Source organism: Triturus cristatus, chromosome 10, assembly GCF_964204655.1.
Source record: "Triturus cristatus chromosome 10, aTriCri1.1, whole genome shotgun sequence".
NCBI lineage: Eukaryota > Metazoa > Chordata > Amphibia > Caudata > Salamandridae > Triturus > Triturus cristatus.
Genome location: NC_140593.1, coordinates 326,049,819 through 326,077,450, shown reverse-complemented (window position 1 = coordinate 326,077,450; position 27,632 = coordinate 326,049,819). Strand labels below are relative to the sequence as shown.

The 27,632-nt window shown below is 42.6% G+C and overlaps 1 protein-coding gene across 1 annotated transcript in view; it reads right to left on the bottom strand.

Moving 5' to 3' along the window:
• LOC146789395 (macrophage mannose receptor 1-like) overlaps positions 1–27,632 on the bottom strand; it is a 742,402-nt gene that overhangs the window by 70,122 nt on the left and 644,648 nt on the right. Inside the window, exons 25-27 of the mRNA XM_085631522.1 lie at positions 20,569–20,734; positions 9,059–9,208; positions 3,140–3,256 (exon numbers count right to left, since the gene is read on the bottom strand). Of these exons, the coding sequence (XP_085487648.1) occupies positions 3,140–3,256; positions 9,059–9,208; positions 20,569–20,734 (433 nt within the window). The remainder of the gene's footprint in view (positions 1–3,139; positions 3,257–9,058; positions 9,209–20,568; positions 20,735–27,632) is intronic.

The window sequence follows — 27,632 nt, the reverse complement described above, 5'->3', positions numbered from 1 at the left end:
GTTGGGCTCTTGGTTTTCGTAGCATCGACAAAAATGTTAACAGACGGTGTTCGCTATGAGGGGAGGTCTTAAGTGCATTTATAGCTGTTATAGCGCCTTGAAGCTCGAAGCAAATCCACATTTGTTCAGCGCAAGGGGAGAGCTGCTACAAATCCCAGGGGCCGCATCACATATACACTGCACCGGTGACAGCAATATGCACCGGTGAGCAGGAAGTTTGTCACCAGCTTCCGGTCTTTGCGCTTCCTATTCGGGTCCCGCCTACAATCTGGCATGGGCTCCTGACTTCTGGGTCGCGCTGCTTTCTCCGCTCCAAAGTGCGGAGTAGGCTTCCGCATTTAACTGAGCACAACTGCGGGGTGGGCTCCCGCCTCAAGGAACACAGGATGCGGGGTGGGCTCCCGCTCGACCACAATGCGGGGTGGGCTCCCGCTCACAGAGTGTCACAAACTGCACTACTTTAAAACAAGAATTTTGCAATGCAATACGACTCGCATTTACGCGAGATGTTGTGCATTAAAATGGGAGTGCAGGTGATGGGGGGCGAAAAGTGAAGAAGTGCGGGAGAGGGGAGGGGGGACAAAAGGCAGAAAATAGTGTTGGAGTAAAGGGGCCAATAGCCAGGGAAGGATACAAATGACAACATGGCCGTCAGGAGAAGGGACTAACAAGCCTAAAACCAATCAGAAGGCAGCATTTGGGATGTAAGCCAATCAAAAAGATGGGCGGAGAGTGGACGGAGCTTCCAGAAAGCTTCCACGCTATAGTATATAGTGTATGTCTCAACGAGACATCCAAAGCGCTGCCTAGGCGAGACCTAAAAAGTAAAAGCCAGAAACTACAAACAGCAGGACTAACTGAAATATGGTCAGCAGCAATCCTCCCACTGGGGTCTCATGTGCAGAATGCATCTTGAAGGTTTTGAGTGTTTGAGATGCAGAAAGAGGAGGAAGAAGATGTAGACTATCTCTATCTGAGCCCATACCTCTGAATGACGAACAAAGCTGATGCTGAGAAAGTTATTGCTGTTGCACCTTTGACTGTTAAATTGCCAGCTCTACCATTCCGGTTTGTGATAGTGGTGGTGGAAATGTTTCACAGGGACAGTTAAACCCAAGACTCCAGCAGTTGTTTTGATTTGTTTGAAACTTTCAGGAGAGTTCCCTTTCTTCTTCCCCATAAAATCAATGGCCTTCAAATGTCACGTTAACCAAATGTGCCTGAACATTATGCACAGAAGTCTGTCTTCATCCCTACTAGGGACTCTAATAAAACAGCAGCACCCATGGCTTGCTTAGAAGCATCCTGTCAAATATTACAGAAAGGGCTTCCTCATGGATTCTGTCAGAGCAGCCATCTCCCACAAGACGTAGGAGTATCTTGCAAGGGGATTTGTGGTATTATGTTTCTTAACACCTGTTTACATAAAATAACAAGTTTGCAAGCAAGCACATCAAGGTATGTCGATTCACATCAAAAGGTACAGAAGGGATTCTATATAAGTGATATATCTAAGTTAACAGGGTGAGGCTTGCCCTCCAAGCTCTCTATAGTCAGATTGGCAATAAACAGGTCATTTCCATTGGTCTTGAGCTCTAGGTTTTGAAAACTCACCTGCCAGTGTAGTGTGTTGTTCCTAAGCTTCTTAAACATTTTGTACATAGAAGTTAATGGAAGTCCTTTTTGATATATAATTTGATTAATACTTCCATAGTTTGCAAGTTTAAACATTCCTAAAAAATAACATAACATGCATATTTGTAAAGCATATGTTCACCCTTGGGCATCTTGGCGCTGAATCACAGATGTTTATTGTTACCCAACTCAATGGTATTTATTTTATTGACCTCAGAAGGGTGAAAGCCTGAGTGGACACGTCGGGAATTGAACCTGTGACCATGAGGTTGAACACAGGCCCCTACAGTGGACGCACTAAGCCACTAGAGCCAGGTAGGACATGGGATTTAACACATACATAGGATAAATAGTTGATTATTTGAGTACCTATATTCTAATTTATGAGATTTCTAATAATATTCAAAATCTAAAGATTTTAGCATTCAGTTTTGTGGCAGTACTCTATGAAATGAAATACCATGAGAATGTGACCATTAGGCAGTCAGTCCACATGATTCAACCAACTGATTAAGCCAGCTGATTGTATCCAGTGACTTAATGTGTGCGGCTGACACGCAGATCCTATTGGTGGTTAATAGAGATCCTAGCTTGAGTCCTGCAATTTTACACATCGGCGTGACTAAGGTGAAATGCTGGATGGGTGCAAAAGAATTACAAAGTTCAGTGGAGGTAAAACTGAAATTCTTCTCCTCTAGCAGCAGGCATTGCTTTGTGGCTATACTTTCTGACCCGCATTAATGGGGCAAAAACATTCCTGCTCACAGGGGTTAAAACCGACTTTTGCCTCATTATGAAGGACCGAATACAGTCCATAGTAAGGATCTGAGTCTTCCAATTGAGGATGAGAGAGCATATGCACTTTAGCACTGATCTGCAGTAGTAAAGTGCCCAGAGTCATAAAACCAACCACAAAAGGCCAACAAGCAAAAAGTCTGGGGATAAACCCGCTGGAAAAGCCATGTTTAACAGGGTGTTTAAAAGGAATATCTATCTTTTCAATCCTTAACAAACAACACAAATTATGAACGTGTCTGTCTCTCACAGGCTGGACTACGGCAATTCTGCCTATTTGGGCTTGTAGATAAAATCACGTTTAAGTATATAACAATAAGAAATCTCTTGTGGGTTACTTAATATCCAGCCAACTTAATTAACCAGGATGTGGTCTGGGATATTTAGATTTACGCCTAGTGAAAGTGTTATAATAAATATATACTGAACCTTGTGATATAATATGGATGTATAGTGTAAAATATGTTTGGGTCATCATCTCGATATTTGCACGAGATGTATAAATACATACACATTTATATACGAATTGAGAGTTTATGTCTAAATTCTGTACTGAGCATCCCTGGTGTTCTGGTAATAAATAGAAATACAGTTTTTTGACAGTTCTCGTGTTTTATCTTCAAATAATGTTTAACCAAATAGCAAATAACCTTTAAACATAAAAATGTATACACCTTATTTGTTAAAAAATGAAAAACATCCATATTACCATCCAGATTTTTGTACATTCCTAGCCAAACTTTTGGCATTTTATCTTTCAGATCCTCAAGGTGGTGCCATATAAATGTGTTTTCAAATCGATCTTCTATAGATGCTAATGATCCACCTGCAAAACAATAATTACAATTAAAATGAATATTTCTCTTCTGTTCTTATTTATGCTAAGACATAAGACTAATTATTCAGAAATGGGTTGCAAGGTAAAAAATCAATCTTCACACTCAAGTTTTTGTGTAAGGAGATATTTGAGCTAACTCCAAAGGATATTGATAATGACGTGATGTAAATGATGCTTAATCTTTCTATTTTTTGGGTTGCACGTGCAACAGTGCGGTGATTCCACAATATTTGTTGCTGCGGCCCTCGAACTAGAGAGACAGCCAAGAAGCAAGTGATGACTGACTCTTTCATCTCAGCCTTAAATTGTGAACCATCCAAATGGTATTTGAGCATCCCCTGGATCAGTGATCCCCAATGTGCAGCTCGTGAGCAACATGTTGCTCAGCATCCGAAAATGTTGCTCACCAGAGAATCCATCTCTCTCTGGAATTTATTTTTCATGCGCTTCGCTGCATATGCATTTATTTTTAAGGGGGGAAGAGAATCCTTTTCTGATTAACACAAGGAAATAGTGTGGCAGAAGGTTAGAGGGACCTAAGAAACCATGGCTTCAGCCCAAATAATGCTAGACATATGAACGGCAGCTTTGAGTGTGCATTTCCCCCACACAGCTCAGAGTTCGGCACAGCATGTGAGAGCAATGCATCTTGCATCTGAGCAGGGATGAAGAGAAGGCGCCTCTCCATATTCTGCCTGCTTGCTCCAAAAGGTAAGTCTGACCACGGTGCCTTTTTCATGTGGGCCAGTGGATTCTGTCCTTGAGCCTCGGTATGCCCACTGGTGTGCCGCCGGACAGCCGAGTGCATAGCCTGCCTGTCAATCCTGTGCCACAGAGTATCTGACTCCAGGTCAGCCCATTTGCTTAGCCATGCAGAGCCAGTAAACTAGAGACTGCTGTAAATCACTCACTGTGCTAATTGGTGCAGTATGGGCATTTAACAGTGTGCATACTGGAGGCACTATGAATATTACCAGTGTGAAAAAGGATATTATGGAAAACTCTGAGGTATTACACAGTGTATTAGCTGGGGCCTCACTAAAACCTGCTTGTGTGCTAACTGGGCATTGTCATTTGGACTGTGCGTAAGCGTTTATAGTGAGCCGATTAGTGAATTATGGAGAACTGCAGCATTCTAGCCGCTGCATTACAGAATATAAGGAAAAGCATGTTGGAGGAGAACCGCCAAAGCCTCCTAGAAAGTAGTGATCGAACTTTATCTCAATTTGGACACCATTTCTCAAAACGTTCTGTGACAATGGTTTCCAGCCCTCTGTAAAATAGCCTTTTAGTTCCCTTCATGTCTTTTATTAGTTTTACTATCCTATATTGGGCCATTGCAATGCACATTTTGAACTCAATTTCCTCTACATTGCTGTAAATTACTGTTTAATTACAGATCTCTTTCTTAACATTTAGTTGATTAGTTATAATTAACTCCGCAATCATTGTAAGAACACAGGTATACCTATGTGTTCCATTCAGAGGTGCTCACTATATCTCTTCACGCACAAATGTTGCTCATTGCTCACTAAAGGTTGGAGAACCCTACCTTAGATTTTGGAGTGGCTAGCAAGGATCCTTGCATCTTGCGATGTTCTACATCCCTCCCAGTTTTACTTTTAACCTGTGCTTGATGTGTGAATGGGTTTTTGATTTTGACACTTGAATAGTCGGTGCTGATGTGCCATTTAGCCTTTTCTAGATTTTCAATTATGGAGAGGGTCCTTTAATGCTGATTTGGTAGAAATGAATCTAAGATCGACACACATAAGGAGAAATTAACATTTCTTGTAAAGAAGGCAGATGGCCAGTTGTAGTACTATTAGTGGGATCACAGTGTCCTAATGTGTGTATGTATTGGACTGTAGCATGGAATATGTGCATGAGTACAGTGCTTGCAATTCACAAGGTTTAAATTTAAGATTGTGTGCTATACAAAAACGTGATCTACATATGGTAATCCGACTCACTGGAATCCCAAGATGTGTCTTCTCCAAAACGTTACTTATTAGGTGTTGAAAACAAACTGAGAGTCACATTTGCATTTTTATCTGTGGACCTGAGTTTCGTTTTTACAAAATGTTCTGTGGTGCAGTGGATGCTCTTTGCTTACTACTGAATGCCAGGGAGGCGGCCATGTTGGAGTGGCCTGCTTGGTATTCTGGTTTGCTTTACAGCAACAAAACCTCCACATTGGTGGTTTTAGATCTACTTCCTTTCACAGATTATTGAACACTTATTCTCTTATTTAGTTCATAAGGTTTTAGATCACCAGCTGGGTGGGGGAGTGATTGGTCCTTAAGATTGGTAAAGAGAAGTGTGATCAAGTAACGTTCTGCCCAGGGTTGTGATTACCTATATATCATTTCAGTATTAACGTTGTGGTATGTGAATAGGACCATTCAACAATCGGTGAAATTCAAGACTTTTCTGTTTTCAATCTGGTGAGGCTAGTTTACTATCTGGACAATACACCCACATTTTAACATCACTAATGATTGTCTTTTGCTCTGCCATGGATAAGAAACGTTAACACAATCTGAATATTTAATCCTGAAATATGAGGTTACTGTTCCGAGACAGATGGATAACTTTTAGCTGAACAACATGCTTGGTTAGATAATGCAAAATACAGCTAAGCGTTCGAAGGAGAAGAAACTCAAATCCAGGATTTCTGCACAGGCCAGGGACAAGCAGAAGAACTCTGTGGACCCTCACTCCAACCCACCTCCCCCACCCCACCCAGCCCTACTGTTCTAGCGCTAGATTACACCATCTGGGTACCCTATCATCTAAGGTGATGATTGTAGGGGGGGCTAAAATTGGTATTCATGAAGCCCACTTATTAATTCCAATGCAAACTTCACTTTATCCTAATCATGTTTGCAGGCTGAGCATGTATTGTAGAGAGTGAATTTTAAGAAAGAGATGTTGACTGGTTTGGGCTTAAGATGATGTGTGCTGGAAATGTTCAGACATGTCTTCTCTGAAGGGGGATAGAAAAATGTCCCAGACTACACGATTAATGAAGACTGAGTTAGCCTATGAAGAAAGCCGCTGTGGTTCTCTGTAGATGAAATGTATATTTATTCCTAAAATGGTGAGCTCTACTTGACAGGAGGTCTTTGGAAAAGAAAATGATGGCATGGAACTTTGACTTGTGAGGTGCTGCATGAAGAGAGTAACAGTAGAATAAAGGTGGGTCCTATATTGGGTGCATTGATTGTTAGAGACTGCATCTTTTCCAAGATGGTGTGTTTGACTTTGAGGAAAATGTGAAATATGGCTTTGTATGGACTAAGATTCCTGTCATGACTTCGACTATGATGGTGCTGATACAAATAAATGTTTATTGTGCATTGCCTATGAAAAGAAGAGTTTCCTGTGACATGTAATTTGCAGCCCCCTTTAAATCTTTGAATTCTTCGAGGTACGGAATTTTTAATTGAAAGATCCTTGCCACATTTTGGAATGTCAGTGAACAATAAGAGGTCTATTACTGTGATATGGGTTTTCGCATATGTATCTGTGAAGCCAGTTAAATACAAATGTCTATTCCTTTGGCGTGTGTCCAGCATCAACACTCTTATAAACCTGTACAAAATTCACATAAAATCCAATGAGGCTGTCACTTGTCGGACCTCTGTGTAGTTCCTTATTCATGTTAACTGGTATCTTTTTTTGAGGGATTATATTGTCTCACTTCCATCTTCGTAACCAAGAAGAAATCACCGTACCATCCTAGCTAACCCTTGCTGACCTTGATACTAAGATGATTGTTGCAGTAGCCACACCACGTGGTGTTCCTCCTGTGGACCTAAGACAGTTGTATCTATGTAATACTCAAGTAGTCAGTAATATCAGTACCTACTTCAGTAGTCTTTAGAAGGACAGCAGGGGTATTCTTTATTCCTAAAGGAATAGTTTTACCTTGAAAGTGGCCACAAGGCACATATAATGCATACCACCTCTTGGCAAATTCAGTATGGGCTATTTGCCAGTTCTCCAAAGTTAAATTTAAGGTACCCAAGAAAATGGGAGGTCATCTCTTGTCGACAAGCTCTTCACCTTTGGTCACAGGATGGGCACCTGTTTAGGTGACAGAGTGGAGTCATCTGTAGTTCACAACTTAATAAACCAGAGGAAATCATCTGGACCAGGGAATACCGGATGGCCAAGTATCTCTATGTTGAACAGCTTTGACATTGATCCTAGCCCTAGCATTATCTCCTATCTTGTAAATTTTGTATTTGACTTGCATGCTGTCACCTTTCACAATGTCATATACACACACACAATGTTATATGACTAAAATGTCATGAAATAAATTCTGCTTCCAGTACCTCTTAAAATATACTATTGAACACACATTAGATTTTTTGAGGCTAGAGAAAGAAAGGCTTGTGATTTTCAGATCTCTAACTAAAGTCTACACTTTATAGAATATGCTTGTTACACTTCTTGAAAATGTTTCATGAACCTTCCTAAACCAGTGTTGATGACCCCTTCAGACGTCCTTTGTCTTTCAGAACTTTTCAGCCCTTTTATCCATTTTCAGAACACTCTCGGTCTGTTTTGCTCTAGATTCCTTGTCTAACTTCCCTTATCTAACTCAACTTCATTGACTTTCACTTGCCTGTATCCTACACTGTGTGTGTTTCTCCTTTAATCGCCTCTAGTCTGACCTGCTCATCATTAGTTATTAGCTTATCAGTAACTTCGAACTAGCAATCATGGCCACCAACTTGGAGCTGCAGTCTGAGATGAACTCTTAAGTAGGCAACTTTTCTTAATTCCACAATTCCGATCCAGATCATCCGAAACTTAAATCTCATCTGAAATAGCCATAGCCAGTTCATCTTGATGCTGTTCTCTTCCAGACCTGCCCATTTCTAGATAATTTACTTCAAGACCGCTCCCCGGTCTGACCATTCTCAACCTAATTATCTCTCAGTCATGCCTTCCCTCCACACCATTTCGTTAGACCTTTAATGAAACAATTCCTGTTTGGCTATTACTCTGGTTAGACAATCTTCCTGTATGACATTCACCATTCTGAGACTTCCTTTCTACATGATTTCTCAGCTGTACACCTTCAGTGCACCTTCAGTACACCCATACGCCACATGGACTTGTTAACTACTAAATCTGCAGGCACTGTTTCAACAGCAAGTGAACTGCATGCAAAGCTACCACTTCAACATATCATCTTTTTTCCCTGTCTGCACCTAATCACCAAACATCATTGCCTGAAAATATGCAATTCTCAACATTTCAATCACATCACCTTCTTCCTTGGTCAAAGCCAGTGCATTTCCCCTGCACAGCTCTCCTTGCCAAATCACCAGAACTTTCAAAACCAAAACAGCAACAATACAATTGAAATAGGAATGTGCTGCTCTTAAAATCATTGTTCTGAGTATTTCCCTCATATAACTCTCACAACATCTACAAGAGCATGTTCTTCATGACTACCTGCATCCACTATCACAGCAGCATGTACAGCATCTTTGGCATGTTTACATGATCATCCCAATCCATGTCATGGTTCTCAAGGTATGTAATAACACACATACAGACAGCCACAATATGTGCTGCATAACTCTCTCCAGCCAGCATAAAATAATGGGACTAAAACCACTTGAACAGCCACAGGTTCTGAAAGGCGAGTCCAGATCAATGGCAGATGTGTGCTATATAAATACTTAACATTATATAACTGTTGTTTCAAAGCTGCAAACTTTGAAGATTCACAAGCTGTATTAATTGTTATATAATATCACTCACCTAATTTTAAGCATTCCAGGGATGCCTGCGGCCAACCTTTAGATGAGGAGGATTCAAAGTAATAACAGTGAGCCCGGAAGGGAACCCAAGATTTTGAAAGAGTTTCTGGACAATTTCCAGAATGCTGCGGAGGCTCAGTTGGAGCAACATCTGTTGACAAAAAAGCATTTCTATTGAAAATTGTTCATGGATGCCCAGTATTTAATTCCAAATCATTAATTCATCGTTGTTATGGTATACAAGGAATATTGTCCTTGCATACCACAGGCTGAGCCCTGTCAATCCTCAAACTCTGCATATATACACCCAAGAATATCCAAAAGGTAAAATAAACAGAAGCAATGTGGTCTTAAATAATATTTACTGCTATTTGTAATTCTGTCCTAAACAGCAGCAGAAAAGGGGCAAGCGGCAGGAAAGCCACAGTAAAAGCTGGCAGCCAACTTGAGCCATATTGGGACACTTTCTTATGTTAAACACACAAAAGGTGATTGGAGGAATGGTTGCAATTTGAATAACCACAATAATTTGCTCAGGGTAGCATTTCAAACCATTGTTCTTTTGCCCACCACATCACCTTAGTTTGGACCCAGCAATATGCAAATCAGTCTTGACCCTGCTCCAGTAACTGACTTGCCAGGTCCTCCAAGAACCTAAAAACAAGTAACCATAGATGGGTTTTCACCCTGATTTGGGATCTTCTGTCAGGTGTAGCTTGGTTCCTGGTGTAGCTTAGTAGCTTTCTTAGGTTTGCAATTTGAGGATGTTTCACTTGAGGAGAGATGATATGAAGTGAACTTGAACTTTGCATTACACTTGGCTGAATTTTCACTATAAGCATGAACATAGTGAAAAGAAAAACCAAGTGTGGGTTAGTTATAAGGTAGAGACGGCCTTTCTTAATACAATCACGGGCAAACATACCAGTTTCACCATGTAACGTTTCAGATATAATAAGTAGCTTAAAATTGGTGGTCCTGTTGCATAAAGTACAATTGTTTCAATTAATACAATTTTCCACAAGCACAACTGTGGAACTACACTTCTAGGAAAAAGATTATTGTACACTCCCACACTCCAGGACTGGTTGTGTCTTTTATTACCACAGGATCAACACTGCTATGCCCTGTTCCACAGGTGGCATTAGGTAGTCTGGGACCTGAACGAGGGAAATGTCCACACCAAAGTCCTTGTCTGCCTAGTGCTTCATTTACTGGGGCTATAGGTGGAAGAATGGAGGCACCTTAATGGTTGGGTGCAAGAAATCACCCACAGCATGGATTGTATTCTCCTGTTCCAAGCACACTTCATACAGCTAAGTCAGGGGTGAGTTCTTAATAATAGTTTCCTCATGGTAAGCTCTCTCTCTTTGGTAGAGATGTTCTCCCTCCAATGTTTCTTAGTGATGCAACAGTGGGACTGGAAGTACACCTTGCTAGTCCCCAACAGCATGCAGCTGGTACTGTGAGGTTATGGCTTGGCTAAGGGATGGGAAGTACATAAAGAGAAGGGTTTGTGCTCTCTACCTTTGATGAGGCCCAGAAGCGAACAGATTTTAATTGGATTCCTAGACTCCTTATGGGGAATGTTAAACTTGTCAACCTTTAGTGTGGTATTCCCCCAAACGTGTTGCCTTTCCTCCTCTAGTTTGCTGAAAGATTTTTTTCTTGGCCTTAGGACTATGTGCACTTTACCACTGCTAACCAGTATTAAAGTCCTTGTGTTCCTCCTTTTAACATGGTAACATTGACTCACAAACAAGCATATTCAATGTACTTATAATTCCCTAGTAAACTGGTACTACATGTACATGTAAATTAAAGTGCTACTAGTGACCCTGCAGCACTTATTGTGCTACCCATTCAAGTAGCCCTTTAAAACATGTCTCAGTCTTGCCATTGAAGACTGGGTGGAGTTTTATACTGCCATTTCGACCTGTCAAAATAAACCTTTTGCTAGGCCTATACCTTCTTTTCTAACAAATATAAGTCACCCATAGGATAGGCCATAAACAGCCTATAGGGCAAGGTGCATTGTATTTAAAATATAGAAACACGTCCTGGTAGAGAAAAACTCTCACATTTGTTTTTCACTACTGTAAGCCCTAGCTCTCCAATTGGATAACATTGGATTACCTTATTACATTTAATAAGCAATAACATTTGATTGGGACCAGGTAGACATGTTATGTTTGCACTCAAATGCCTTCTAATTAAAACCACCTTTAATGGTAAAGTCAGATTTTAAAGTCATAATTCTGAAGGTGACACTTTTAGAAAGTTACGATTTTCTTGTCCTAACCATTTGGTGCCTGCTACCTGTATCCTAGGTCACATGACTAGGTGTAGGAGGGGGAGGGCCTTTGTCTATTCCTCTCAGACAGTGAGACAAAGGAGGTCTTGAGGTTGGCAGGATGGGCAATCCTGTCAGGGTGGGAGGGGCGGAGCTTTGCACAGCCCCACGTACACCTCATAGGAGCTGCCTCAGCACACTCACCCTAGACAGTTTGTGACCGGGCCGGGGAAGGAAGGAAATTCCAGACACAGATGTGGGGGGAAGTCTAGAGGTTTCTCTCACTTCAAAGCTGGCACCAGCTAAATATTGGTCCTTCAGACTTACTCTTCAGTACACTCCTTCACCTGCGAATACTACAGAAGAAGGACTGTCCTGTTTCCAGGGGACTGTCCTACTGCTTGAGGCCTGCCATAGTGTCTGAAAAGGATGTGCTCCTTCTATCCCAGGCAGAATGACTTCAAGGGTCATGTGGCTGACCGCCTGTCTGAGCTGCAGGGCACAACAAGCTCCAGAGGCCTCCCTTTAACTTCCAAGCTGACCTGCTGCACTGAATCTGTCTGGACCTGCAACTGGACCTGTCTGAGCCTTTCTGGCCTCTCCTGGATTGAGTTATTTTTAACCTAAGAAGTGCTTCCTCAGGTCCTGGCATGAGAGAGAGCTCCTCCTGGACTAAAGGAAAGTGCCACTAAATCTGGAAGGATGCAACGCACAGCCCAGCAAAGCCTCACCACACATCTGAAAGCTCCATCTCAACCGATGCTGAGCATCGCAAAGCCTCGCTGCACAGCTTTGTAAGATATTGGGTTACTAATTGAGAGGGAGAAACCCTTCTTAAACAGCAACTTCAATTCTCGTCAGGATTAAGTCACACGTATACCCCAAATTAACCTGTGTTCAAACCTCTCATAGTTTGGCATGGAGCATTAAGGCTTAACTTGGGGCAATATGTAAAGTTTTTATAAAGCACTTTAATTTAAGTGAACATAGTGCCAAAAAGCCTAAAACACCACTCATATCTATCTGGTCATGTGAGACTTGAAGAAAGTCCCAGTTTCAGACCAACCGCAATGGAGAGCGTGTTGGATACAGGGACCAGATTAGTCCTAATGAAAGTGTTACCTTCTCAGTCCAGCACCAAGAGTTCAGTTTGTTTTGGAAGAGGCCAGGGAACAGGGAGGGCATTATGGGTGTCCATAAAGGTAGTGTGATGAGAGGGCGGGCATCGAGGAGGGTCGTTGCAGTAGCATGAAGATCCTGTCAGCATCACAGATGGTTGGGGCTGGAGCTTTATGTTGGCAGTCATTGCAGTGGTTGATGCTGTAACAGGAAGAGTTGGTTTGCAGGAACTTCGGATTGGCGGCTGGTGTGAATGGCAAGGTCTTGGTAATTATGGTATAACCTTGATCCGAAAGGAGCGTTTTTATTAATTAAAATTCCCAAGTCAATTACTCTTTATGTAGCTCAATTCAGCCGATGCGTTTCGTCCATTAGGTACATCATCAGGGCTTAAAACATTATTATTCGCAATTAGTTTCTGCCACTTGGCGGGAAGGATCGCACTGACCAGATGGACTTAATTTTGAATTGAACAGAGGAACTGAAAGATCACGCATACAATTGAAGGGACAGACGGATGCTGACAAGAGGGTTATTCGGTTAGAAACTAATTGCGAATAATAATGTTTTAAGCCCTGATGATGTCCCTAATGGACGAAACGGGTCGGCTGACATTGATTATTATGGTGTGATCTGGAGTTATGAAGTGAACATTGTGATATAAAATGCATTAATTGGATACATAAAAAAACTGCCTATGGGCTTTTTGTGAATTGAGCTACATAAAGAGTAATTGATTTGGGATTTTTTATGAATTAAAGCGCTCCTTTCGGATCAAGGTTATAATGTGTTTAAAATTTGGTCCAGTGGCGGTGGGACCACTGAGAGCGGAGTGCATCCTAATCAATTGGAAATACAGTTACCAGGGTTATACACCTGTGCGCCCGATTCTTGCCCGCACCGCTGGACGTTGTATTTGAGTACTTGTTAATTATGGGCCTGTTCATGTTCACAAAGAACCCAAAAACTTCAGAGGAACTCAACTGAGCCACACCAAGGTTCCAGGGCCTTAGGGGCACCACGTGAAAGTCAGAAACACACTTCAGCAGAGGCCAGTAAGGCTTAGGCAGGTCCAGCTGCAGGTCCAAACAGCAGGTCAGCTGGGCAATTGTAGGAAGTATCTGGAGCGTGTTATGTCCCTGTACCTCAGAAAAGAAGGTCAGTTGGTTGACCCTTGGAGACACGTCAGGCTGGAGTGAAGGGTGCAGGGTCCAATCTTCCTTTTCAGCCAGCAAGGCAGCAGAGCATCAGAGTAGCAGGGCAACAGAGTGAGAATCACTTTGACAGCAGAACAGTCTTTCTTCTGTAGTATTCACGTGTCCAAGAGTGTACTGAAGAGTTGGTGTTGGGTTTCAGGCCTCTGCCTGCTGTGGCTCCAGACTAACTGCAGGGGTTATGCAGCCCTTTGTGTGAAGACAGGACACAGCTCATTCAGGTGTAGGTAGGGCTGTGGCCAGCTCTGCCCTCTCATCCTGCCAGTGATGGCCTAATCAGGCACTAAGCTCGCTACTGTGTGTGGCTGTCCAGGAGGAATAAACAAAGCCCAGCTGCCAACTCCACCCACTCCATACCAAGTTTCTAAAAACTGAACAAACACAGATATATGCCAATATTAACACTACTCTTCAGCAATTTGTTTAGTTGTTCGACTCTTAATCAACTCTGAAGAGTAGTATCAATATTGGCATATCTAGGTGTTTGTTCAATTTTTAGTGGCCTAGCCTTGCTGACCAAATAAAGACCCAACCCCTCCTTTTTCTTCTAAACTCAGTTTCTAAAAGTGCTATTTTCAAAATTGTTATTTAAAACCTGACTTTATCATAAGAGAAGGTTTTGCATTTCAACTACAAAGACAACAAACATGAACTGGTTACTTGCACCCATTTGGAAGTTATTATATGTAATAAGGTGACATCACTGCTATCCTATAGGAGAGGCAGTCCTGGCAAAAGTGAAAAATGTATTTAAGAGTTTTTCACTACCAGAACATGTAAAACTTGAAAGGACATGTCCCACTTTTTAAATACAATGCCCCTAACCTCTGGCTGTCCAGGCCCTACCCAAGCGTTGACCTATATTAATTAAAACTAAATGTTTGAGCCTAGCAAAAGGTTTATTTTGCCAGGTCAAAATGGCAGTTTAAAACTGCACACACAGACTGCAATAGCAGGCCTGAGACATGTTTTAAGGGGCTATTTAAGTGGGTGGCACTATCATTCCTGCAGGCCTACTAGTAGCATTTAATTTAGAGACCCTGGGTATGCATAGTACCACTTTACTAGGGACATATAAGTAAATTAAATATCCCAGTTGGGAATAAGCCAATGTTATCATCTTGTAACGAGTGAGCACCTGCACTTTAGCTCTGGTTAACAGTTTCAAAGTGCCCTGAGTCATAAGGCCAGCAAAAACAAGATCAGCAAAAATGGAGGAGGAAGGCTAAATTGTTTGGGGGAAGACCACCCTAAGGCTGACATGTATAACAAGTATCATTGGAACTGACGCCGGATGATGTGAAGCCTCAAAAAGCAATGACACGTAGACCTCGCACCAAGGACACAGGTACAATTTTCCATGGGCCAGACCCTGTGTCCTGTGTGCTCTCCATTAAGATCAGCCTAAACTTCAGAATATGTCCAGGGCCAGCACGACCTGATAACCTTAGTTGGCGCTTTGCGCCTTTTTGGCCCTCTTTTTATCTAAACCTTTTAAATTCAATACCTCCAGTTCTACTGATTGGATTTTTGTTGTTTTGGTCTCATTTTATTTATTACATTTTATTCTATTGCTCTAAGTTGGAGTGAGATTTTTATTGTGTTGTTTTCACTGTATTACTGTGTGTGTGCTGCATAAATACTTTATACATTGCCTTCAAGTTGAACCTGCCTGCTTTCGTATGGAGCTACCAGAGGGTTAAGCACCGGTTCATTTAGTAACTTTTGTGGCTTACTCTGAAAAAGGATTGTGGTTATTGCTTGAGAAGGGTTTACACCCCCTCAACCAATAACCCAATTTCTCACAGACAGCATGCTTGAAAAGGGTGGTGGTTGTAGCTTAGCTGTGTGTAAAGTATGGTACAATGTGTGAGACGTTCCCCGAACTTGGTGCAGTGAATGAAACTAAGCATACACATAACATACTTCTATGAGTGCTGCACTAGCTGCAATCAGGCAAGTTGGTACCCACAATTATTATTTTTAAAAGTGCAATGTATTACAAAATTGAACAGACATTGGGCATATTTATGATGGGAGTTGTGTCAGTCTTTCACCGCGCAACGTGGTGCACGAGTGACGCAAGTCCAAAATGCGATTTATGAAGCCATGCAAGTCCACTTTGCGTGGACCTGAGTGGCTTCATAAATCAGGAGTAACGCAACACAATGCAAATCGCTGTGTTGCATTACTCTGCTGTGGGTGGGTGTTCCCACATAACTCCCATGTATTTTGATGCATTCACAGATTTACCAAAAGTGGTAGACCTCGGAATGCACAAAAAAAGAAACAACTTCTCAGGGGCGGCGTTAACACAGAGAAATATCTTTATTTCTCCTTGTTAGTTCCTCTTTCTATGTGTGCTGCATTCCGAAACACATATAGAAAGAGGAATATTCCTCAGGGTTTTGTTTTAGTGCAGGAAGGTGCCCCTTCCTGCACAAAAACAATTCTCCTTACAGTGCAGGCACCTACATTGGCGCTAAGCAGCCAAAACGGCACCAGCGCAGGGACAAAGTCAGGAATGCACCGTATTCTTTTAAATACAGCATACTCCTGCCCATTCCCTGTCACACAGCACTGCGCGGCAAGGCGACACCCTGAGCGGCACTGCGCTGTATGACTTTCTTGGAAATGTACCCCCAAGTGTGAATAATTGGAGTTCACTCAGGGGTATGCTCTATGGAGTTCACCCCGAGAGGCACTAACTGCAGGCACTCTTGTATGCTGTTAACACAAAGTATGAAGGGAGCACCGCTTGCAAAGAGCCCAAACCACTTACAATTGCTCTGGGTAGCACTTCATTCCATCATTTTCATGTACTGTATGGAAACTTCTATATGAGAACACGGAAATAAAAGCTTAGAATTTTTTTTAACTTTCATTAAGTAAGCTCTTTTTAGCTAAGCCGGTCACACACCGAGTTCAAAGGAGAGGAGGCACAATGCTTGTCGAACTGGCTTGATAGTCACAGTGTGAACTTAGCTTTGCTGTCAATTTGGCTGTTTATTTATTTATTTATTTAGACAAATACTTGCTCAGAAACCTAATTGCTTTGCAAGCTAAAATCATGCCAGAGAGTGCGTAATAATAAACACCATACCATTTTACATTATTATATTGCTATCATAATAAGAGATCTTTTAATACTCTGGACAACAATCTTTTCACATTGGCTATAACGTTAATCCTGGGTCAGTCAGTATTTTTATGCATGTTTTTTTAAATCTGTTTTCATTCCTGAGATAGAATGGGCATACCAAAAAAGGCATGTGAAAAATTACATATATACAAGCCTAGAAGGGATTAACAGCTATTCATCTTTTAGTTTGTTTACATTTGCTACACTTTGCTTCCGCCCAACTCAGCAGAGAGCATTGAACAATGACTCATCCCACGCTAGCCATTGGGTCTTCTGCACTGGAAGTGATAGCATTCCTATGATCACGGTGCATTTATTTATCTTTACTAGTCTTTGCTACAGACAGTTGTATTTGTTTTCTGCTGACATATTGCTTCTGATACATACATATACTTAATTTGGCCTTTGAGTCACCCACTTGATCATGACTGGCTTTGTTGTCTCTCTCAGGTCTGTGATGACTTGGTTCCCTCTTCTTCTGTTTATCCCAGTCAGGAGCATTGTGGTCCCATATTTCTGACTGGATGAGTTGAATCCTTTCATGGCAGCTTTTTTTGTCTCTTTTGGAGTGCATGCCTTTCCTTGGTCTCTTAACAGCTTGTCCACCTGACATCCAGTGCCCTTGCCCGCCCAACGCCTGTTCCTCCATTTTTCTGATGTTCCACGCCCAGCTCTGTCGCTCCCCAGTGCTCTCCATCCCACTTTGCCCACTTTGCCCAGCTCCCAATTCCCAAATTATTTTTTGAATATCAACATTTTTTATGACGGTGGGGCAGCAGCAAATTATTACCGGGTCCATCAATTTGTTTACACTGCTGAGCACTTTATTTCTTTTAAACTAACATTCTAAAATGGCCATTGTACATGTTAAAAGGGCAAATTAAAAAATAGCAAAGTTACAGCCATCGCATCATAATGTATGCACCTGCATGTATCACGATTCATCTGCACGCATATGTCACAACACGTGCATGCATTCATCAGTGCATGCATGCATCATGGCCATCTTGGAATGGGTTCAAGGCCACGCATGCATCATGACACATGCAACTTCTTGCATCAATATGCATGCGTCAGCATTATCCGCATCTTGGAATGAATTTTCTTTAAAAGAAAACCCATTCCAGGACGGCTGTTTATGCTTCGGCATGCATATGCATGCATCATGATACTCTGGCGGTCATTCTAGCATTATCTGATGCCAATTCATAAAACCATTGGCAAACGCAATAGATCACAATTTTACATACGAGACCTACTGGCTGTGTCTTTGCGTGTTTATTTGTTGTCATTGTTTGAGTTTTAAACAATGTATACACTATGTCTTCAGGCACAGTAATTCAATGACAGCAGAACCTGTTTGTTGCACCAATAAAAATGCTATTTTCTCATAATGTGCACGGCGTGCCTCAGGGATCCATACTGAGCCCTCTATTTTTTAATATTTATCTCAGACCCCTAGCAGACTTAGCTGAAAAATCCGGACTCTCCCTTATGACCTACGCCGATGACTCCCAAATTATTTTCTCCCTATCCTAACCTAGTCCATCTTCTTCTTCTCCCCTCAAACTTGGTTTACAGAACATCCTGAATTGGATGACTAGAAACCATTTAAAACTAAATGGAGACAAGACAGAGGTTCTTCTTTTAGGAAAACGGCAAGAACTTTGGAATCCCTCTCACTGGCCTGACCAGTTGGCCACTTTTCCTACCCCAGTGTTGCAAGTTCGCAACCTTGGTTTCATTTTGGACAGTACCCTTTCCATGAGCAAACAGGCCAACAAAGTTGTGGGTCTTTGCCTCACCATTATCAAATGGTTGAGGAAAATTATTTGGATGCTGCCCCCTTCCACTCAGAAGACTGTAGTCAATGCTCTCATTACATCGCGGCTTGACTACGGTAATATTCTGTATCTCGGGTCAAATAAAGCGGTAATCAGTCGACTGCAACTGGTTCAGAACGCCGCAGTCCGACTACTTTGTAAAATCCCGAAAAATTCCGGTGTTTCAAGTCACCGCAGGGAACTCCACTGGCTCAAGGTGGAAAGCAGAATTCGCTTTAAAGCTCTGACCTATATGTTCAGAATCAAAGCTGGTACGGCACCAAATTATCTTTTATCTTTGGCCCAGCCGTACATCCCCAAGCGTAGTCTTTGCTCACAATCACTCTCCAATTTTTGTATCCCGAGATTTAAATTGGCAAGGATGGGAGGCAGATCGTTTGCCTACCTTGGTCCATCCCTCTGGAACGCACTCCCTCCTTTCATTCGAAAAGAGGAAAACTATGACAGGTTTCGAAGAAATGTTAAGACCTGGTTATTCGAGCAATAACTAGATTACCTAGCTCTCGTCCCTGACATGTTTCTTGCTGTATCTTGGCGCCGGGAAACCCTTTTTGGGTAGCTGTTGCGCCTTACAAGTTCAAATAAAAAATAAAAATAAAAAAACGTTGGAATGTACCACAGTGCTTGAAGCACAAAGTCTTGTATGGAGACATGCCAGAATATAAGTAGAAACGCCATGAACATCATTGAAAGAAACTAAGAGAAAATCTCAAGGGCTCTGATCCAGCATCCTTGGAATCACAGAAAACAAGATCTGGCATCAACAGCAAGATTGGGACCCTAAAGCAGGCAATGCGCCACTTCCAGTGGCGATGCGAGAAGCTGTTGTCAACTTTGTACACTGCCACCTAATGCCGGAGTTGGACATGTATGAGAAATATTTCCTGATCCTTGCTAGCGCCTAGGGAAGGTTTTAATGAAAGAGTTGTTACCCATGAGAAAGGATGTTACGCAGATGTTTGAGGAGTCAGCATTCACCAGGTATTTTGCCTCCTAGTTCTGTTGTGACATCAGATAAGGTTTGTCCTCTGAAGTTGCTGCCCTTAGTTTAGAAGCTAGACTGATCAAGCATTATTAGTTGTGCCACTCACTGGCACCATATTTCTGTGTAGTTGGAGTGTGTGTTTGGATGGATGAAGTGCGCAAAGTCGTACAGTTTCTCCTTGCAAAGTGCATGGGTCTTGCTGAAACAAAGAACACAATGCGGTACAACCATAGTTTGGCATTGCATGTGCTTCCACATGACAGTAAGGACTTTCACCAGCTCTAGTGAGTATTGTTTAGGTTGCGTCAATCTTGAAAAGCTAAGAAGCATACTCAATGGCATGGGAAAGGCTGAAAAGGAACCACCAAGGCACAGCTTCAGAGTCCTCATGAGAAAAGGATGAGCAATGCTTACAAGTTACTGGCGCAGCATGGTGTCATAATTCACACAAGAAACAGTTAATTTAGGAATGCACTTGAAGAAACTGCTTGTGAGTTACCAGTTCCCCCTTTCACTCATGAGAGAACTCTCCACAAATGAGTAGGCATAGAAAAAGAGGGAATCTCAGTGAGATACCGGTGAACCAATAATGGGGGACTCTGTGAGACTGTGCTAAAGAAATAACTTTCTGAGCAGATTTAATGGTGGGTAATCCCTGGGGGAGGGTGATCCACTGATGAGGTGGACCAGAAAGCCATGTTGTTCATTGTCTTGTTTGTTAAGTAAGTCGCAACCTTGCATGCAAGTGTGCAAATCAAGCAAGAGACCCAATACTGTTTCTGACTGATGAGAGAATTTAGGAACACATAATGATAGGCGATAGAGACCTATTAGTGACTGCTAACACAGCTGTTAAAACAAATTAAACTAATTACACCATAAGTCATTAACATGTGTATAAGTTGACTCCTTACCGTCAGACTGCTTACAGACAGAATAATACTTCTTATCACAAGATGATGTCTTCCAACTTCCATCAATATCCAGGTATACACACGCGTTTTTCTGCCTTGGTTCATCTGGTGCCCATTTAGTGTATCTCAGCCTCCAGTTGTCAATCCACTTGTAGTAATCATCGGTCTAAAACGTTTGAGATGGGATGATAAGCTTAATGACAAAAGAAGAAACTTACCTTATTTTTGCAAATAATGCAATGAATGTTAGGCATTAATTAAATCATTTTCCTTTGGCCATCTTAAAGTTATCACTTTACAATTAAAGCTAATTAACACCCTGACACAGTTACATGTCCAAATATAGGGCTTAATTTCCAAAGGTAAGCATCAAATGTTGTGTACGTTATTGATTGGTTGCTATTCACTAAGGTATTTTATAAGTAGTATCTATTTGACTGTGGAGTCTCTGCACATAAAAGGATAGGACAGTCCTGTCTTTTTATGTGTGGAGATTCCACAGTAGTAAAGAGAATGCACAGGGTCAGAATGACCTGCAGAAGGGATGCCTGCATCCAAGACGATGATGGGCATTGGGTACCAGACATGTACCTGAACTTCTGAATGTCATGAATATAAACTGCATATGACAAAGCTGTACAATTTCCTTTAGAGGGAACTTGTAACACTAGAAATCTAGATTTCTGGAGGCTGGCCATGTACGATATGAAGCGATGATCAGACCCACAAAGTTTGAGGTATTCAATACATGGGCTTGGATGGCGACTGAGAAGGGAAATGAAAAAACAAGTTAAGGGTTCATTGAGACCATGGCTCCAGAGTAAGTGGGATTGATAAGAAAATGCTGAAGGAAGGATATAATCCTGTATGTAAAGATTTTATTTTCCCTGCTTACACCAAAACAACACAAATCCAATCTGTAGAACTGGAGTTATACATTTTTCAAATTTAAGGTAAAAACGAGCACCTAAAAGATCAACATGATAACCACGGACTTCTAATCTTGTGAGCACAGGTCAAAATATGGCTGACCACGATGGAACGCAAGTTGGATACAAGAAGTGGATTGGGCCCGGTTAGTGCTTACCTTAGGACTTAGAAGAAACTTCAAAGAAAATGTTCTGAGCTGGTAAAGTTCAGCGGGGAAAGGTTGCAGGTGGTGTCTGAGGAGGGAGCGTCATCGGCTCAGGGCTGCTAGATGAGGTCTCAGTGAAGAACTAAGTTCGGACACCTTCATTTTTTTGGAAGTTGAAAATCTCCAGTGTGACGAAGCTGCAGGGTTTAGCTGACGAGAGTTGCAAATGCCGGATACCTCTTTGTCAGAGGACTACTGAACAGGATTTGCTGCTGCAGAGACGAACATAGTGGGAGCTGCTGCAAAGTCAGGCCAACTGGCGTTACCCCTTGGGTGGATGGAGAAGCAGGTTCATCCCGGTCCTCTTTCGGTTCTCAGAGCAGTTTTTAGCCAAAACATTTCTAAGTCCCAAGTTTTGGATTTTGGCTATCTAAGCACCTTCAACACCACAACCTAGGGTCGAGGACTGGAGGGGTACCTTCTGGGGGTTTAGGACTCACTCAGGTTGGGTCCGGGTGTGGGTTTAAGATGGTTGGAGCCTTGTATGTCCTAAGGCATCAGGAGGCCAGTAAACATTGCTTTGGAGTCACTGGTGGTCCTGGGTTCCAGTGATGAAGCAGCAGTACAGGCTTCCGAGGGCTCACGCCAGGCTCCAGGCAGCAAAGCAGTGCTCCCAGGTGCAGCAAAGTAGTATTGTGGAGTACGCAGCAGGCGACAGCAGCCAGAAGTTCTTCCACAGGTTCAGAAAGTGAACTGAAGAGTGGGCCTGAGAGCCCTATGTTTACACCTGGTGCCTTCTCTGAAGTAGGAGACGTTTCTACAGAATTCCCTTTAAAGTCCTTGAAGCTTCCTTGGTCCCCTGCCCAGGTTCTAAGCTGGCTACATGAACAATACAGGGGTGAGAAGTCATTTGTGTGAATACTGGCGTTGCCTATTCAGTGGCAAGTGGGGCTGTGCCCAGCTCAGCTCCCCCATCCTGTCAGTTGATGGTCCAACCAGGCACACCTAATCCCTCTAACGTGTGACTGGCTGGAAGGAATAAACAAAGTCTAGCTGTTAACTACATCCGGGCATGTAACCTAGGATAGGCGCTTTCAAAATTGTAACTTAAAATCTGACATTACCATTAAGAAGGACACCAAACTTAAAATACTCACATGTTCCCAATCAAAAGTTAACACTTAGTTAATATGGCTAACAAATGTTATCCTATGGAAGCTACTGGCCTCACAGTAGTGAAAAATAATTAAGGAGTTTTTGACTACACAGATCTCTAAAACTCAAAAGTACATGTCCAAACTTTTAATTACAATGCACCCTGCCTTTTGGATGCTAAGGACGTTCTGAAGCCATCCTCAGCATCTGAGCACTGGCCTAGCACACTTGGCACCAGAGGCAGGAAATCCTCACACCAGAGAGATTTCCTTTTATTCAGTTAAGTATTGGAAGCCTGGGAAGATCTTCCGCAGCAACTAATGCTGTTTATTTTTCTCTTAAATGACGATTGGCGTGAATTAAGCCGATTGCTTCCACCTTCCCCCAGGCCCAAAAGTCTGTCTGCCTCCCCTGAGGCACATTGGAGGTTTTTACCTTCAATCTGCTCCTGTGGTAGAAAGCCTACTAGACACCATGGATTATGTAAAGTACAGAAATGGTCACCAAGGCATTGGGACTAGCCCCCACGCCCTCTAATATCCCCAGCAGTCTTTCTGACACTGTTGGGGGCAGATAGGATGAGTTTTCTTCTGATATGCCAATCTGGAGGAGGACAGAAAGCCCACTAGACTACCAGGGAGTGTATTTGAAGTAGGGAGTGCAATTTTCACCCCTCTCCCAGTTCCAAAAGTCTTTCTGCCCCTGTGGGCAGATTGGTGGTTGTTGCCCTCAATCTATTCCAAAGTCCATTAGACACCAGGAATTTGTTTAGGTGGCAAATTGGTTAGGGACATCTGAGCGGGTATCGGGCCTAAACACCACTCCTCCAAATAACCCCCAGCAGTCTTTAAACCCCCTTCCCGATTGCGGTCAGATAAGAGGTGTTTTCCTCCAAACAAAAGCCAATCAGACCACAAGGGAGTGAATTTGGAGAGGGGAGTGCACCCCTTGAAATGGGCTTGTGCTCCCTTTCTCTTACCCCAGGCCAAAAGGTTTTTCTGCCCCTTGGGAGCAGATTGGAGGTTGTTACCTCCAATTTGCCACAGTGAGCGGGGAAAAAAGCCCTCTAGTCACCAGGGATTTTTTTGGTGCACAAATAGGTGGGGTGGACCACCCAGACATCAGGCCTAGCCCCCAACTCCCAAATAACCACCACCAGTCTTTCTGCCTCCTGTGGAGGCATAGAGCCCACTCGACCACAAGGAAGTGTATTTGAAGGGGGTAACCAGCTTCACTGGCAATGGGTTGATGCTCCCCCATTTCAAAAGTGTTCTGCCTCATGGCAATTACCTCCTACCTGCCCCTGGTTCGGGGTGGCCCTCGAGCCATCAGGCATAGCCCTCACCCTTCAAATGACCTGGCGCATAAAGCAATCTTTAACCCCAATCTGCCTCCCTGGGGAAGAGGAGGGGGCAGAAAACCCACTAGAAACCAGGGAGTTATTTATTGCTACAGTGTGGGGGTGGCCAACCCACACATTGGCCACTGCCACCACCAATTTGACTCCAAAAGTCTTTCTGCCCCCCAGGGGCAGGCAAGAGCTCTCAAATGTCAATCTGCCCTTCTGGGGGTGGGGGGCAGAAAGTCCATTAGACACCAAAGAGGAGGGTGAATTGACGGTGTGTACCCAAAATCTGTTCCCTGGTGGGACAGAAAGGAACTAGACACCTGGGAAAAAATACCCCCACAAAATAAACAGGAGGTGGAGGTACCTCACCTAGGTGTCACATTGCGCTCCCACCCCAAAACAGGTCCATCAGTATTTCTGCCTTCCCCGGGGTGGATTGAGAGTGTTTACCCAAAATCTGCCCCAGGGGACAGAAGGTCACTAGACACGAGGGATTTCAACATGGCACCAAAGCAAACAAAAGAGCAGGGTGACCTTCTTTGGCATCAAGCTAATACTAGAAACCCAGAATGGGCAATAAATACTTTCTACTCCCATGGGGACTAAGGCATCCCCACTTTTATGGCAAAAAGGCAGATTTTTTTTATGGGTTTTTTTGCATATGAGAAGTAGAGTTGGGCTAAGTCCAAATATTGGCCTACTTCTATGCTGAATGACTGCACTTTGTGGCCTTGAGTCAGCTGCCACCTGGGGAAACCTACCAAAGCCAGGCATTTCTGAATGCTAAAAACCTATAGCTGCCCAAGATAGCATGCCTTGAGTGGATCCCATGACATTTCCTTACACACAATGCCCTGAAGATCTCAAACTTTGACTAGAATGGCAAATTTTCTCTGCATTTCTGTTCTGTAAACTCACAAAATGTCTACCACCCTGCCTTCCCTCACTTACCCCAATACAAATTTGACCCCACTTGTGACCTAGCATCCGTGATACCAAATGCCCCAAAATGCAATGTGGAGAAATTGTCAGTCAAAAAACCTTTGTTTCGGCCGGATGGCCATAAAAGCACATAGAAAGAAATAATACAATACATTTTGTATTCCAAGAAAGAAACAAGGAATAAAAGAAATATTAAAATAAAATAAATCATCATAAAACTTTATATTCATTGGGGCTGTATTAAAAAGGAATACAAGTCCAGATTGTGCAGGGTTTTCTGGCTCGTCATTAACTGCACTCCCTCACAGCGATTCGGTACTAAAATAAATACTAGCAGTGTTCAACAGTAGATAAATATTCTATATCGAGAACGAGAGGAGTTACAGTATCACTTGTTTTAAATGATGGCCAATACATTAATCTCTATAAAACGCCTATCACTTATTTAATAAAAAAGCTTCAGACATTTATTAATAGCTCTAAGACAATATGAAATAGCACATTAAAACAATTTAAAATAAAATGTTGAAACAAAAAGAACAACCCGGAGGAAGAATGCAATGTGGAGAAATTGACTATAAGGGTAGCTCCAGTATTTGAAATCTGGCTCGGTGGCGAGACAAGGAAGCTAACCAACCCCAGACATTTCTGAATACTAGACATCCGGGATGTTCAGGGTGGTGCACCTCACGAGGATCCCATGACATTTAATTACCCATAATGCCACGCAAATATCAAACTTTGACTAAATTGCTAATTTTCCTTGCATTTCTGTGATGTATTCTTCTGGATACCTCCATTGCCCACTGAGTTCCTACCAACCAGTGTTCTCCAACTTATTCTGAAACAAATTCTACCCCACTAGTGTGGCTGGGCCTGGTGCCCCCGACAGGCCCAAATCAAACCAGGATCAATGAGAGTTGCTGTGCAAGACTCCCATTGACCTTGGTTTGATGCAGGCCTGTTGCAGGTACTATGCCCAGGCACACATGTGAAGTAGCATTTCTATCAGGACAAGCGTGGGAACACTGGATGGTAGGCATTTTGTGGATTCCTGCATATTTTGGACATTTAAATCGCAGAAATGCAAGGAAAATTTACACTTTTAGGCAAAGTTTGAGGTTTGTAGGGCATTGTGGGTAGAGCAGCTTTGTGGGACACACATGAGGCACACAACTCTTGACTCCCTGTGAGTCTCTTTTATGTAATGTCTGGATTTGGTAGGTTTCCCTGGAAGGCCTTCGATCCCAGGCCAAAAAAACAGAAAATGTTGGTCTCCACATTATATTTTTGGAGCTTTCCTGTGTGGGCACTAAGCCTACCCACACATGCGAGGTATCATTTGTATAGGGAGATATAGTGGGAGTTGTAGGTGATAGGACATTTGTGGCTCTCAGCAGATTCCAGAACTTTCCATCACAGATATTTGCTGAAAATGTGTTTTGTTAGTCAAAGTTAAAGGTTTCCAGGGGCTTCTGGGTTAGAAAGCCTGGTGAGAGCCACACAAGTCACCCCACCCCTAATTACCCTAGGTGTCTGTTTTGAAAACATTTGCAGGTTTGCTAGGTTTCCAAATGTGCCAGCTGAGCTAGAGCCCAAAACCCACAGGCAAGGGTTGCTTCCAAAATTTGGGTACAGTGAATCAGCCATTTTCTGCTCCTCCAGGGGGCACAGAAAACTCATTAGCACCAGGGATATTGTCATATTATGTTTGGGGCTGTCCTTTAAGCAAGGCTCACCCCTATACGGTATAATATTTTTTTAAATCACTTTTGGCAATTTTCTGTCCTCCTTGAGGGCACATTGACTGTTGTTGGGGGCCCATCTGCACCGAAGGGGAGGCCGAAACCCACTAGCACCAGGGATGTCTTCATATTATGTTTTGGGGTGGTCCCTTGGGCAAGGATTGCCCATATTGGGGATAATATTTTTTGTAATTACTTTTGACCATTTTCTGCCCCCATGTGTATTTATGTTTAGGGGTGGCATCTTGGGTAAGGGTTGCCCCAATGGGGGGGTATGTGTCATTAGTTACGTTTGCCTGTTTTTGTGTCCCCTATCTGGCAGATTGGCCATATTTTTAGGCCCAAGGTTGGGGCGGCAGATAACCACTAGGTTTTGTGTGTGTCTTGAGTTCGTATCGCAGAGTGTGTGGATTTGAGCTTGGCTGGTGGGGTGTGTGGACTGGCAATTGGGTTGTGACATAGCGTTTTATAATGTTAACTGTTTTATTTCTTTGCATTTGCATTTGTGATTGTAATGTTTTATTTCTCCTTTTTATTCTAGTTCAAAGCTTTTGTTTTCGTTTGCTGTTATTCCTGCTTGCGGTTTCATCACTGGTAGATCTGCAGTCTGTGTAGTTGCATGTGTTTGGTAAGAAAACATTTACTCTAAATGAGTATCATTTCCCTTCATGAATGCGTTTATTGTAAATGGTGTAATAATAGCAGCATGTTTAGCTTCTATTTTATTGTGTGTGAAAAGCTCCTTGCATTTGTGTACAATATTTATTGTGTTGTCTTGTGAGTCATTTGTTTTTGTTTT